This window comes from Marmota monax, unplaced genomic scaffold, assembly GCF_021218885.2.
Source record: "Marmota monax isolate L192 unplaced genomic scaffold, Marmota_monax_Labrador192_F-V1.1 WCK01_AAM20220418_F8-fsc00025, whole genome shotgun sequence".
Taxonomy (NCBI): domain Eukaryota; kingdom Metazoa; phylum Chordata; class Mammalia; order Rodentia; family Sciuridae; genus Marmota; species Marmota monax.
The window spans coordinates 13,528,974-13,543,610 of NW_026691950.1; the positions used below are offsets into that span (position 1 = coordinate 13,528,974).

The following is a 14,637-nucleotide window of genomic DNA, read 5'->3' on the forward strand; positions in this document are numbered from 1 at the left end:
TTATTATCTTTGAAACATTCTAAATAGGGTTTTATTAATTTCCATCCCATTTTTTCCTACATTTTATTTTTAGCTTTGCTCTACTCTTTGTTATAAACAAATCTCACTCATATAATCTGATCAACTAAAATATTTAAGGTTAGAATAAGCTTTGAAATTTAAAAATAACAATATAGGCATACCTTGGAGATATTACAACTTGTTTCTGGATCACAATAAAGTGAATAGAGAAAAAAATTTGCCACACAATTTTCTTTTTGTCTCTTAGATCCTGTACGTTATCTTTATTATATTAGACTCTATTTTTTTTTTTTCAGTGCTGGGTATAGAATCCAGGGCAACACACATGCTAGTCAAGTGGTCTACCATTGAGTTGCATCTTTTAGGTGTGCAATATCAATGACTAAAAAAAACAATATACATGTTAATTAAGAAATACTGGGGGGCGGGGGAGCTGGGTTTGTAGCTCAAATGGAAGAGCATTTGTCTTGCATGTGTGAGGCACTGGGTTCAATCCTGAAAACCACATAAAAAAAAATATAAAGGTATTACGTCTGTCTACAACTGAAAATATTTAAAAAAAGAAATACTGGGGAGACTGGGGATATATCTCAGTTGGTAGAGTTCTTTCCTCACATGCATAAGACCCTGGGTTCAATCACAAGCACCACAAAAAAAAAAACTGGGACTAGGGTTGTAGCTCAGTGGTAGAGCTCTTCCCTCACATAAGAAGCACTAGGTTCAATCCTCAGCACCACAAAAAATAATAAAGGCATTGTGTACATCTACAATTTAAAAAAAGGGAAATACTTTATTAGCTGGGTGTGGTGACACATGCCTGTAATCCCAGTGGCTCAGGAGGGTGAGGCAGGGGAATTGGAAGTTCAAAGCCAGTGTCAGTAACCTAGCAAGGCCCTAAGCAACTCAGCACAATCCTGTCTCTAAATAAAATACAAAAAGGGCTCAGGGGCTAGGGTTGTATCTCAGTGGCAGAGTGCTGGCCTAGCATGTGAGGCACTGGGTTGGATTCTTAGCATTGCATATAAGCAAAAAAAAAAAAAAAAAAAAACAAATAAATGAACGTTCATCAATAACTAATTAAAAGGCACTGTGGGCTGGGGATGTGGCTCAGTAGGCAAGCACCCCTGGGTTCAACACCCTGTATAACAACAACAAAAAAATTTCATTGCTAAAAAGTACTAATAGTAATCTGAGCCTTCAACAAGCTGTAATCTTTTTGCAAAGATCTTGCCTTCAGGATGAGTATGGTGGTGACTGCTGAAGTGGCTGTGACAATTTCTTAAAATCAGGCAACAATGAAATTTGCTACATTGACTTCCTCTCAGGAAAGATTTCTCTGTGGCATGTGATGCTGTTTTGGTAGCACATTACCCACAATAAGACTTTTTAGAAATTGGAGTTAGTTCCCTGAAATCCTGCTGCTGCTTTGTCAACTAAGTTTCTGAAATATCTTAAATACTTTGTTTTGGACTGGGGATGTAGCTCAGTGCCAGAGTGCCCCTGAGTTCACTCTCCATTTTGTGGGTAGAGATGGGGAGAGAAGCAACTCACTGTCATTATAGTTCTCCCATGAGATTGCAACAATTCAGTCATACCTTCATGCTCCATACATCCAATTCTAGTTCTCTAGCTACTTCTAACAAATCAAGTTACTTCCTCTTTTAAAATCTTGCACCCCTCAACCCTCCCATAAGGGGTGGAATCAACTTCTTCCAAAATATCAATTAATGTTGATATTCTGACCTCCTCCCTTATATAACAAATGTTCTTAATGGCATCTAGAATGGTGACTCCTTTCCACAACATTCTCAATTTACTTTGTCATGATCCATCAAGAAATCATTGTTTATATGGCAGGGATAGCCTTAACAAAATGCATTTCTTAACTAATAAGACCTGAAAGTCAAGATCACTGTTTGTTCCAGAGATTACAGAATGGCTGTTGGACAAGCAAGAATAAAAACAACAAAAATCTCATACAACTCTGTCACAGTTCCTAGGTAGCCAGATACATTATCTATAAACAATAATGTTTTTAAATTTTTTTAATAACCATATTTTATTTACCTTTTGTATGTGGTACTGAGGATCGAACTCAGTCCCTTACGTGTGCTAGGCAAGCTCTACCACTGAGCTACAATCACAGCCCTGAACAATAATATTTTTAAAGACATCTTCTTTACCCAGCAGTGGGTATTAACAGTGAACTAGAACTGAAGAGAGTTAGGACCTTAATCTGGATCAGCTATAAGGAATGTTGTGGATGGTTTGATCTCTCCAGACCATTAAAACTTTTTCCATATCCCAATAGGCTGTTTTGCTTTCTTACCATTTGTGGGTTCATAGAGATACACTTTGTTTCCTTCAAGAACTTTTCCTTTGCAGTTACAATGTGGGTAAACTGCACAAGAGATGTAGCTTTCAGCCTTTCTCAGCTTTCCACATGCCTTCCTCACTGGTATTTAATTTAAAGTGAGAGATATTTGTTTTTCCTTTCTCTTTACACTTAAAGGTCATAGTAGGGTAATACACTAGTCTAATTTCAATATTGCTGTCTCAGGGAACACACAGGCCAAAGGAAAGGGAGACAGGGAAATGGGTGGTCAATGGAGTCATCAGAATACACACATCAATCAAGTTTGCCATCTTGTCAGGACAGTTTGTGGTACCCTAAAATGATTACAATAGTAACATCAAAGATTACTGATTACCTATCACCGTAACAGATACAACAACAACAAAAAATCTTAAATATCATGAGAATGCCCATAATGTTCTTTTCTTTCTTTCTTTTTTTTTTTTTTAAAGAAGGTACTGGGGATTGAAACCAGAGGCCCTTTACTCTGAGCTACATCCCCAGTCCTTTTACTTCTTTATTATATGGAGACTTAAAGCGAGCACATACTGCTGGAAGAATGGCAGTAGCAAACCTGCTCAATACAGGATTGCTGAAAAGCAATTTGCAAAAATCATAGTATGTGTGGAGTTCAATAAAGAAAAGTGCAATAAAGTGAGGTAGGCCTGTATGCTGAAAAATGCATCAAAGGATGTTATATCCATAAATAAATACATGTTTATTTGTTAACTAAGAAAATTAAAAGCTTTAAAGAATTTTTTTTTTCTAGGAGATGATGTGATACAAATAAAAGAGTTAAATTTATTACACTGGAATGATTTTGTCTTCAAATGGAGAAAGTAATCAAAATTGTATAGATTTAAAAAGCATTCTATTATTTTGATTTTTAAAGTTGGTCTTCTAATTAACTTTCCAAAATTATTCTTAAGCTTTTATATTTAGCTTTTTGGTCTTTCAAAAACTTAGTATACAGTATAAGAGTGGCTATTACATTTCTCCAAATTGCCACAGTTATTTGTAAAACAATCTGATATGACAAGCTAACTTACCTTAATGACCTATCCATTTTGATTCATGATACTGAATTTCAATTTTTATTGACAGTATTGTATTGTTGCTTTGGGACATTTTAATATTACTTACCTCTTTTGCACCCGATTCTTTGAGCAATTTTATTATAGGTGAGATGGTATTGCCTCTCACAATAGAATCATCTATAAGAACAATTCTTTTGCCTTTAAAGTTGTCCGACAACACTCCAAATTTTTTGGCAACACCAAGTTGTCTTAACCTCATGTTTGGCTGAATGAAAGTTCTTCCAACATACCGGTTTTTACACAGCACCTCCACATAGGGAAGTCCACACTGAAAGGGGAGACATGAATAGATAATGAGCAGCAATACACACTCTACTCCACGCTCCTTTTCTCTTTGGATTATGCTAGCATTATAATATGTATGTAAAACGTGACAATTTGGTGGTTGCTACAAACTTTCCATTACCAGAATATAATTTTATTTCACTATTTAAACTGTGGATAGGAAAAAAGAAGGGAAAGCCCTGTTGAAAGAAAATAGTTTGTAGAAAAACAATTCATTTTACTAGAACTTTTAATTCCTCCCTCTTTATTTATGACCCTTTTGAATTTATTTTTTGAGATGGGGTCTTCCAAGGTTGCCAAGGCTGCCTGAAATTTCCAATTCTCCTTCCTCAGTTTCCTGAGTAGCTGGGCTTACAGGTAAGTACCCTTGCACCTGGCTAATGCTGCTTTCTTTTTTGGTGTGTGTGGTGCTGTGGTGCTGGGGATTGAACCTAGGGCCTTGTGCATGTGAGGCAAGAAATTCTGCTCTCTTAAAACATGGTTATTCCTCTATTTCTCTTGGAAGAGAACACTAGGCATATGAAGACATAAAAAAGAATAAATCACTGTCAGAAAACTTTACACATTTAAAAATTATTGGCATAAGAATAAACAGTAGGCTAAGGAGATGCTCTTTAGGGACAGGAAATTATTCATCCATTTCTCAAGGTAATCTTTTCTGAAATATATGCATATTGTTTCTTTCAGAAGCTAATTAAACTATCTACTACAGTTTGTCCCCTAAAGGTTCGTGTGTTGGTGGCATGGTCCTCTGTGTGGCACTGAGGTGGATTAATGGGCAGGTCTAAAGGAGGCCCTTAGGTATGTTGCTTTGGGACATTTTAATATTACTTACCTCTTACTTAGGAGGTGGAGTGTGACAGGGTGGGGGCTGTCCTCAGAAAGGATTGAGATAGTTCTCAAGGGTCCTTCAGGGTCTTAAATTGGCCTTGCTAGAGAGTTCTTATAAAAACTGAGTCTGACTTCTGAATTGTTCTCTGGTTTCTAGTTTGGCTCTTGTCATTGTGGTTTTATCTGGCATGAGGCACTCAACAGAAATAAGCAAAGACTAGCACCTTTCCCTTGAAGGTCCAGAATTGAGCTGGACAAACATTTCTTTTTTAGAAAGATTCCCAGATTCGGGTATATTTCATCATAACAATGGGAAACTACTAACACTATCCAAGATAGTTAATATTAGGTGTTACGCTCTAGGATCATTCACTATAACTATACAATTACCTGGTATGAAAAAATGAAATTAAGCAGAGCACTAGGAACATTCCACAAAGTGAATATAAACAGTTTTATAATCCAGACTTAGTAAGGAATGGATACATTAGTGGCTAATGAGGGAATTTCAAGGAGGAGGTTTTCATATGCAAATACACATCCAGTATTCTTTATTTTAAATGTTGTCAAGAGGGTTTCAAATTTCAGATTTAGAATATCTGCATATACAATGAGATATTTTGGGGATGCAAAGTCTAAGCATGAAATTCATTTATGTTTCATGTACATCTTTTTTTTGAAACGAGGGACCAGAATTGAACTCAGGGGCACTCAACCACTGAGCCACATCCCCAGCCCTATTCTGTATTTTATTTAGAGACAGGGTCTCACTGAGTTGCTTAGCACCTCATTTTTGCTAAGGCTGCCTTTGAATTTGCAATCCTCCTGCCTCAGTCTCCTGAGCCACTGGAATTACAGGTGTGTACCACTGCACCTGGCCTCACGTACATCTTGATGGCAATTAGATACAATATTCTTAGTGTGCCTATGTTTTGACTATGACCTGTCATATGAGCTCAGGTTTGAAATTTTCCACTTGTGGTATCCTATTGGTACTCAACATTTGGGATTTTTGGATTAGAGATGCTCAACCTGCATTACCACTAAATTCTCTATATATTCACGTAACTACTATCTTTTTTATTTATTTACTTTTTAGTTCTCGGCAGACACAACATCTTTGTTTGTATGTGGTGCTGAGGATCGAACCCGGGCCGCACGCATGCCAGGCGAGCGCGCTACCGCTTGAGCCACATCCCCAGCCCTGGTAACTACTATCTTAAAAAAAAAAAAAATGAACAGGGCCACTAGGCATGGTAGCACACACCTGTAATCCCAACAACCTGAGAGGCTGAGGCAGGAGGAAAACAAGTTCGAGACCAACCTTGGCAACTTAGCAAGACCCTGTCTCAAAATAAAAAATGAAAAGGTCTGTCTCTCTCTCTCCCCACACCTCCCCCCACACACACACACACACAAAAGTTTTTGGGTGCTTTTGGTGATCTTCACAAACCCTAGAAAATAATAATTCTTCTAAAGAATCCAAATAAACTCCCAAACCTTTCCTTTTCTTTCTAGTAAGTTGTTGAGTTTCCCTTTATAGGCTAGAATTTCTTATTCCACTGCTAAGAATGCAATTCAATGCCAAGTAATTAAGAGAAATACCTTTCCTGCGTAACCAAGAGCAGCAGGTGTAGCAGATTCCGGAACAGTGCTAACCAAATCTGCATCCACAGGTGCTTCAATTGCCAGCTGTTGACCACAACGGTATCTTACCGTATAAACCATTTGGTCTGGTATGTTTGGAAAAGGAAACAAGTTATTTTTACTTAATATAATATTGTTATTCTAAAAAGACAGCATTAGACTATCATCAATTAAGTATAAAAAAAAAAAGCAAACATGCTTAGAATGCTCAAGGCTCTGGGTTCAAACCCCAGTACCAAAAAAAAAAAAAGCAATATATACAAAAACAATAAAGTGAAAATACTCAAATTGGGGAGTTCAAAGTTCAACTATGCAGCTGGGGGGGAGGGGGCTGAGACAGGAGGATCCTGGGTTCAAAGCCAGCCTCAGCAACAGTGAGGCTCTAAGCAACTCAGTGAGACCCTGTCTCTAAATACTCAGGGTCAAGGTCAAGTGTCCCTGAGTTCATCCCATGATACCCACCCACCCCCCAAAAGAGTTCAACTGTGTAGTATTTAAAAATTTTGACCTTAATATAGATTTGAAAATCATAATCATTATTTTTTTTTACATGCAGAAGACTGATATTTGATCCATGTCTCCCATCCCATATAATCATTTTTAATAAGAAAATTAATGTCTTAAAGTTGAAAGGAAGGGAAATAGCAATCTAATGACTTATGAATTCATTAATATATACAAAACATAAAACTATACCTTCAGGGCCTGGGGTAGTAGCTCAGTGGCAGAACGCTTGCCTAGCACATGTGAGGCCCTGGGTTCGATCCCCAGCACCACATAAAACCAGTAAACAAAATAAATGTATTGTGTCCATCTACAACTAAAACAACAACAACAACAAACCCAAAACTGTACCTTCAAAAAGCAAGGTAAACTTTTGGGCCAAGAACTGCTATGTTTCAATGAGATAAATAAGAAATTTACAGGAACAATCAAAGAAATGAAATTTACTTACTTTCAAACATACTATCTGGTCTTGCAAAATAAACATATTCAAAGATACAAAAAGCCACTGGGTTTCCTTCAGACCTTGATATGACATCAAGAGTTCGGACATTATGTCTGGATATTTCCACAATTTCCCCAGGCAAAATTTCACGGTAATATCTTGAAAACAATGTTTAAAAAAAAAAATTAATTAAAAAATACCCTACTTTTAATAAATCAGTCCTTAAGGCTGATGATAATATCAATTTAAAAACACATAGTTCCCTCCCTTTTAGAAAAAAAGTGATTCCTTTAATATGTCTATAAGTCTGTTATCTCTATGTCCTAATTTAAAATTTCAAAAATGAGAATCTTGGCTGGGTACGATGGTGCACAGCTGTAATCCCAGTTGACTCAGGAGGTTGAGGCAGGACAATCACAAGTTCAAAGCCAGCCTCAGCAATTTAGTGAAGCCTTAAGCAACTCAGTGAGACCCTGTCAGAAAATAAAAAATAAGGGCTGGGTGTGGGGGCCTGGGATTGTAACTCTGGTAAAGTGCTTGCCTAGCATATGAAGCACCGGGTTCAATTCTCAGCACTATATGAAAATACATAAATTAAAAAAATACAAAAGCAATTGTGTCCATCTACAACTAAAAACATTTTTAAAAAATAAATAAACAAGGGATTTGGCTCAGTGGTGAAGCACCCCAAAACAATTAAATCAAAAAAATAAAGAGAGTCCTACATTTTATTAATTTTTGAAATAAAAGGTAAGTATATTTATCCTGATTTTAAATTTTTCCATTATAATTTCTTGTTAAGAACATTCTTCCTTTCTGAGTCTCATGATAGTGTAAAAGAAAGATGATGCTCATAAAATTACAAGGTATACATTCATGTCAGTATAAGTGCTGAGCACAAATCTACATAACAAAATGTATATGTTTTGTTATATGTTAGAAAGAAAACTTTCATGTAATTAGCAAAACAAAATTTTCTTTTTAATTAAAAAAAAAAAATCCCCCCCTCTTTTTGAGCCAGGATCTTACTATCTTGTCCAGGATGGTCTCAAACTCACAGGCTGAAGTGCTCCTCCTGCCTCAGCCTCTTAAGTAGCTGGGGCCACAGGAACATGCCACCATGCCCAACTAAAGAACGTCTTATAAATGTGGGAAAAGATAAAATGCCTAATGGGTAAAACTTACCTTGCACCAATAGATAAAAAGCTACAAGATTCTGAAGACACAACCCATCCTTCTGTTTCTGATGTTTTTTTTTCTATAAATCAAAAAAGAACTCAGTTAATGGATTTAAGTAATTTTAAAAGAGGCTATTTCAACAGAATAGTTAAACACTAAATAGATAAAGTAAAAAAGCTCAAAGAAGAGATGATTTTCATGACTTTAAAAGCATATAGATTTGGCCAGGGTTGTGGCTCAGTGGTAGAGTGCTTGCCTAGCTTGTGGCTCAGTGGTAGAGTGCTTGCCTAGCTTGCGTGAGTGAGGCACTATGTTCAATCCCAGGCACCACGTACAAAATAAAGCTTGTGTCCACCTATAACTTAAAAAAAAATTTTAAAAAAAGCACATGGATCTTCATCTAACTTAAGCCAAAGATAAATAATAGTCCTAAGACTCCTACCAACATTATTTTTATGACTAAACAAGACACCTGAAAAGTCAAAAAGAAAATCACTAAAATCATACTGTAGAAATTAAAAGCTAAACAAAGACTACAAATGAGTAGCTCAGACAGAAAAAAATAAGAATGTCTGTTAATACATTAAAAGTAACCCATTTTCTTAAACTATGGTATTTGATGGTAAATGGATGGAAATGGAGAATATCATGCTAAGTGAAATTAGCCAAACTCAGAAACTCAATGGTTGAATGTTTTCTCTCATGTGGAAGTTAGAGTAAAATAAAGGAAAGGAGGATGAAGAGATAAGATTACATAAAGAACCAATGAAATAAAGAATAATAGACAAGCAGGTCTGGGGTTGTGACTCAGTGGTAGTTTTTTGTTTTTTAAAGAATCCTTAAAAGAAAAAAAAAAAAAAGACAAGCAAAAGGAAGTCTAGGGCTGGGGATGTGGCTCAAGTGGTAGCACGCTCACCTAGCATGCGTGAGGCACTGGGTTTGATTCTCAGCACCACATAAAAATAAAATAGAGATATTGTGTCCACCTAAAACTAAAAAATAATTTTTTTAAAAAAAGGAAGTCTAATAGAGGAAAAATAAGGGGAAGACGGGAAGGAAAGGCGGGGCTCATGAACTGAAATTGATTTCCACGCAAGTACAGTTTGTTGGGATAAACCCAACTACTAAGTATAACCATTAAGCTCTTAGAAAAAAAAAAAAAGTGACTCATTCTCAGATGTAGACAAAGAAAAGTACTTTAAAAACACACAACACCGAGCTGGACACCCTGGGGCATGCTATAATCCCAGTTACTTAGGAGGCTGAGGCAAGAAGATCACAGCAGCATCAGTAACTTAGTGAGGCCCCAAGCAATTTTGCAAGACCTTTCTCAAAAATAAAAAAATAAAAAGGGCTGGGGATATGCCTCAGTGGTTAAGCACCCTGGGATCAATCCCAGCATCAAAACCAACCGAACAAACAAAAGACTAACAAAGCCATTTTTCTGTTTAACTAAATCCCTCTCACTCGTAAGTTTCCTATACCTAAAGATTTCAGGGCTCGCTAGCAGTAGGGCAATGACTTTGGAAAGTGCTATGAACTTAATTATTTCTGAAGTCTCTTACCTTTGTCATTTATATCAGAAACTGGAATAAGTCGACCAATGCATAGAGGACGATTTCCATAAGGATCCCGAACTGCGTAAATAACATCTCTGTGCATTATAAGTAGGGAGTATGCTGTGGGTGCTTCCTTCATTAAGTTTTTAATCCTGAAATGGATTAATTAAATGACTAAACGATCACTTCAGTTATAAACACTGAAAGCAATGCTTGCATCACCAAAGCTGCAAGAATAATCCAAATTTACAGTTACCTTGCTACCCAGTCTGGGGTGTCATCTTGTTCCTGAGGAGGGGTATATGCCAGTAACTGGGTTATCATTTCACTATCAGAGCTGGTGGACAGACCAACACCATGACGCAGAAGCTATACAGAAGAGAAATCTGTCATTAGCAGAGAAAGCTCCCCTCTAGTCCTCACCCAACAGTCCACCATAATGGAAATAATTGAGCATTCTGCTGACACCTAGTTATGAAAACCCTGCACCCCGCTAATTGTATGTTTATACTGAAAACAAAGGACTACTGTGGAAGGCAATGGGACATCTCCAAATGTTTGAGGAGGAAAAAAACAACAGTACTTTAGGAGACACCAAGAAAAGTTTGAGGGCATATAGACCTGCAATGGGGGGTGAGGGGAGGAAGAGTTTGGATTGTGGGTCTTTTTCTACCCACAACACTCCTGATGAGTAAGACACATTCCCTAAGAAAGGCACAATACAGTGGTGACTCTCAAACTGTGTCTGTTAGTGGTAGTGATGGTGGTTACCCATCCTCAATGATTACTGATAGAAGAAAGGAATCAACTGTATTAAACAATTAAATGTATAAATACCAGTTGAAGTTCTGAACAAGTCTGAAGAAAGTGAATTGAAATGGACACTAATCTCTAAGTGGTGACCTTTTAGTAATTTACTGCATACTTTTGGGGTTGTCTGAATTTTTAAAATGAGTTATATATATTTTTTTCGTCTAGGACCAGAAATATATCCTTTTTTTTTTTTTGAGAGAGAGAATTTTTTAATATTTTTCAGTTTTCGGTGGACACAACATCTTTATTTTTATGTGATGCTGAGGATCGAATCCAGTGCCCCGTGCATGCCAGGCGAGCGCGTTACCACTTGAGCCACATCCCCAGCCCCTCCTTTTTTTTAACTGGAGACTTAACCCAGTGAGCTACATCCCCAGCTCTTTTTGTTTTTTATTTTGAGATAGTGTTTCACTAAGTTGCTCAAGTTTTCACTAAGTTGCCGAGGCTGGTCTTGAACTTGCAATCCTCCTCCTGTCTCAGCCTTCCAAGCTGCTAGGATCACAGGTATGTACCACCACTCCCGAGCAAAATGTATCTTACATAGATTATAATGCCAGAGCCTGTAAAGAGGGCACAGCAAAGCTCTGGGAAGCCCTAATGGTAGAGTGGGAAACAGGAGAACGAGTGGTACAAAAGCTTGGGTTCCAGATACTTCCAGCCCACCAGTTCATCATCATTCAACTTCTGAAACTGCTTACTTTATGTGAGACAGCTCTAAGAGACTGAAAGAATAATGGAGTATGCACTTGTCTAAACATGCCCTACCAACTACCACCTGGTCCTCGGGTGCTAATCAAGACGATCAGAATCTAGTGAAGTGAAGAAACTAAGCATCGATGAATGGCATAAGTGGATAAAAAAGAAACTACCAGGTACATGAAGACACTGCATGATAATAATTTTAAAAAGAATGATGAAGCCGGGTGTGGTGGCGCATGCCTGCAATCCCTGCTCAGGAGGCTGAGACAGGAGGATGGCAAATTCAAAGCCACCATCATAAAAAGCAAGGCCTTAGCAACTCAGTGAGACCCTATCTCCAAATAAAATACACAATAGGGCTGGGGATGTGGCTCAGTGGTTGAGTGCCCCTGAGTTCAATCCCTGGTTATTCCCTCCCAACCACCAAAAAAAAAAAAAAAAAAAAAAAAAAGGATGAAATGATGGATGAAGTCAAAGGCATAAACTAGACACTGTTAACACAGAAAGTTCCAAATGATAAGCTGTAAATAAAGGGTAGGAGTAAACATCCTTTGTCCTTACTCCCAGATTCTATTTTAGTTTCCAGTATGGTTACAATTCATTTCTCATATTATATTTGTCATCCTCAAGTTTAGACTCCATTTTCTTCATGATTTTTTATGCCTCAGATATACAAATTGAACATCCCTAATCCAAAACTTGAAATGCTTCAAAATCTGAAACTTTGAGCACCAACATGCCACAAGTGGAAATTGCACATGAAAGTTTGTTTCATGCATAAGATCATTTAAAACATCATACAAAATTATATTTACCTATGTGCATAATTTGTATATGAAACATAAATTAATATTATGTTTAGACTTGGTTCCAATCCAAAGATTTTAGAATCCCAAAACATCTGAAATCTGAACCACTTCTGGTTCATTTCAAAGAAAGGATACTGAACCTGAACCTATACTCTACTCTTTTTTTTTTTTTTTTTTTTTTTTGGTTCCAGGAATTGAACCCAGGGGTACTTAATTGAACCAGTGGAACTGACCCACACTCCCAACCCTTTTTATATTTTGAGACAGGGTCTCTCTAAATTGCTGAGGGTGGCTTTCAATTTGCAATTCTCCTGTCTCAGCCTCCTAGTTGCTGGGATTATGGGCCAGTACCATCAACCCAGGTCTACTTTCTTCTTATGCTTTGATAAATATATACCACTGTCCTGCACCTATGGGAAAGTAGTTCTAGGAGTGCTGCAGAACCAAAATCTGCAATGCATAAGTCCCTTATAAAATATAAAATAATGATGTAGAATTTGTATATAACTTAATACACTCTACCATATATTTTAGATCATGTCTAGATATTTCTAACACAATGCAAATAGTTATTACATTATTGTTTAGGGAATAATGACAAGAAAAATGTCTACACATGTTCAGTACAGGCAATTTCCTGCCCCTGCCCCCAGATACATTTTATCTGCATTTGGTGGATATGTAATGCTGGAAAGTCAACTGTAGGCTGGTGATTTTGGAGTGATTATGGGGTATGTGTGCTGGGGACTAAACTCAGATCACTGAGCCACATCCCCAGCCCTATTTTGTATTTTATTTAGAGACAGGGTCTCACTGAGTTGCGTAGTGCCTTGCCATTGATGAGGCTGGCTTTGAACTCGTGATCCTCCTGTCTCAAGACTCCTGAGCTGCTGGGATTAAAGGTGTGTGCCACTGCACCCAGCCATAGGTTGATTTTTGACCTGGATTTTCCTCACACACAGCTCCTACACCCCTTGCAATGACCAATGTAAGCGTATTTAGTAGGATAATGAAATGACTGGTAGCCAGAGAACCAACCAGGTGATTAGAGGTAACTTTCAACCTGATACCAGACCTTCCAGGAGGGAAGGGGGCTGAAGTTTGAGCTGATAATTCAAGGCTACTATTTCAAGCAATTACGCCAACTTAATGAGATCTTTATAAAAACCCAAATAGAACAAATTGGGATAGTTTTCAGATAACTAAGGAGAGCCTGGAGTGGTACCCAAAGGGCATCAAAGCTCTATGCCTCTTCCCACATACTTTGTCCTACCCGTGTCTTCTTTTTTCTTTGTTTGGTGGTGCTAGGGATTGAACCCCAGCCCTTGTGCATGCAAGGCAAGCACTCTACCAACTGAACCATATCCTCAGCCCCCCTACCCATCTCTTCATCTTGACTGTTCTGCTGTATTCATTGTAGTATGCTTTATGATCAACTGGTAAGCATAAGAAAAGTACTTTCCTGGGCTGGGACTCTGGCTCAGTGGTAGAGTACTTGCCTAGCATGTATGAGGCACTGGGTTCGAGCCTCAGCACCACATAAAGATAAATAAATAAAGGTATTGTCCATCTACAACTAAAAAATAAAGATATATATATTTAAAAAAAATACTTTCCTGAGTTCTGTGAACTGCTCTATCAAATGATGGAAATCAAGGAGGGGACGTGAAACACCCAATAGCCAGTTGGTTAAAAGTATCAGAGACTCAGACTTGTGACTGACATCTGAAGCGGAAAGTAGTAGACTTGTGGGACTAAGCTCTTAATCATTGGGATCAGACCGACTCCAGGTTGCAGTGTTGAACTGAATTATAGGATATTCAGTTGATGTCCTCTAGAGAACTGGTTGGTGTGAGAAACCCTTATATTTGGGCACAGATTATGCTGTGATGAGTCTGAAAGTCACATAAACTTTGAACACAGGAACAAATTTCCAAAGGACAGAAAGGATCTATAAACCCTAATTTTTCTGTGCTTAAAACAGAAACCATAAATCAACTTCCCAAATCTCAACACTAAAGCAACACTATTGCAAACCACCTTGGGAGTATATTCAAATGCCCTCAACTATGGGGGCCTGGGGGCGTATTTTAGAATCTGGAATTATAACAAATACTCCAGGTAATTCTTATGCGATTGCTGGTGGCAGTTAGGCATCAGGTAGCAACAATTAAGAAATGCCATTTCTGCAATCCCAGCAACTCATGAGCCTAAGGCTCTAAGTTTCTTAGTGAGACTGTGTCTATTAAAAAAAGTGCAGGAGATGTAACTCAGTGGTAAACTGCCCCTTTGTTCAATCCCTGGTTTAAAAAAAAAAAAAAGAAAGAAAGAAAAGAAATGTCCCTTGACAAGATCCTCTACTTCTTTTAACTAACTGCAATAATGAAAACTT

The 14,637-nt window shown here is 37.6% G+C and overlaps 2 protein-coding genes across 2 annotated transcripts in view; one reads left to right on the top strand and one right to left on the bottom strand.

Moving 5' to 3' along the window:
- Positions 1-14,637, top strand: part of Paics (phosphoribosylaminoimidazole carboxylase and phosphoribosylaminoimidazolesuccinocarboxamide synthase) — a 74,197-nt gene that overhangs the window by 20,900 nt on the left and 38,660 nt on the right. The window lies entirely within an intron of this gene.
- Positions 1-14,637, bottom strand: part of Ppat (phosphoribosyl pyrophosphate amidotransferase) — a 42,790-nt gene that overhangs the window by 4,764 nt on the left and 23,389 nt on the right. Inside the window, exons 4-9 of the mRNA XM_046466824.2 lie at positions 10,181-10,293; positions 9,931-10,076; positions 8,372-8,444; positions 7,193-7,344; positions 6,196-6,323; positions 3,521-3,742 (exon numbers count right to left, since the gene is read on the bottom strand). Of these exons, the coding sequence (XP_046322780.1) occupies positions 3,521-3,742; positions 6,196-6,323; positions 7,193-7,344; positions 8,372-8,444; positions 9,931-10,076; positions 10,181-10,293 (834 nt within the window). The remainder of the gene's footprint in view (positions 1-3,520; positions 3,743-6,195; positions 6,324-7,192; positions 7,345-8,371; positions 8,445-9,930; positions 10,077-10,180; positions 10,294-14,637) is intronic.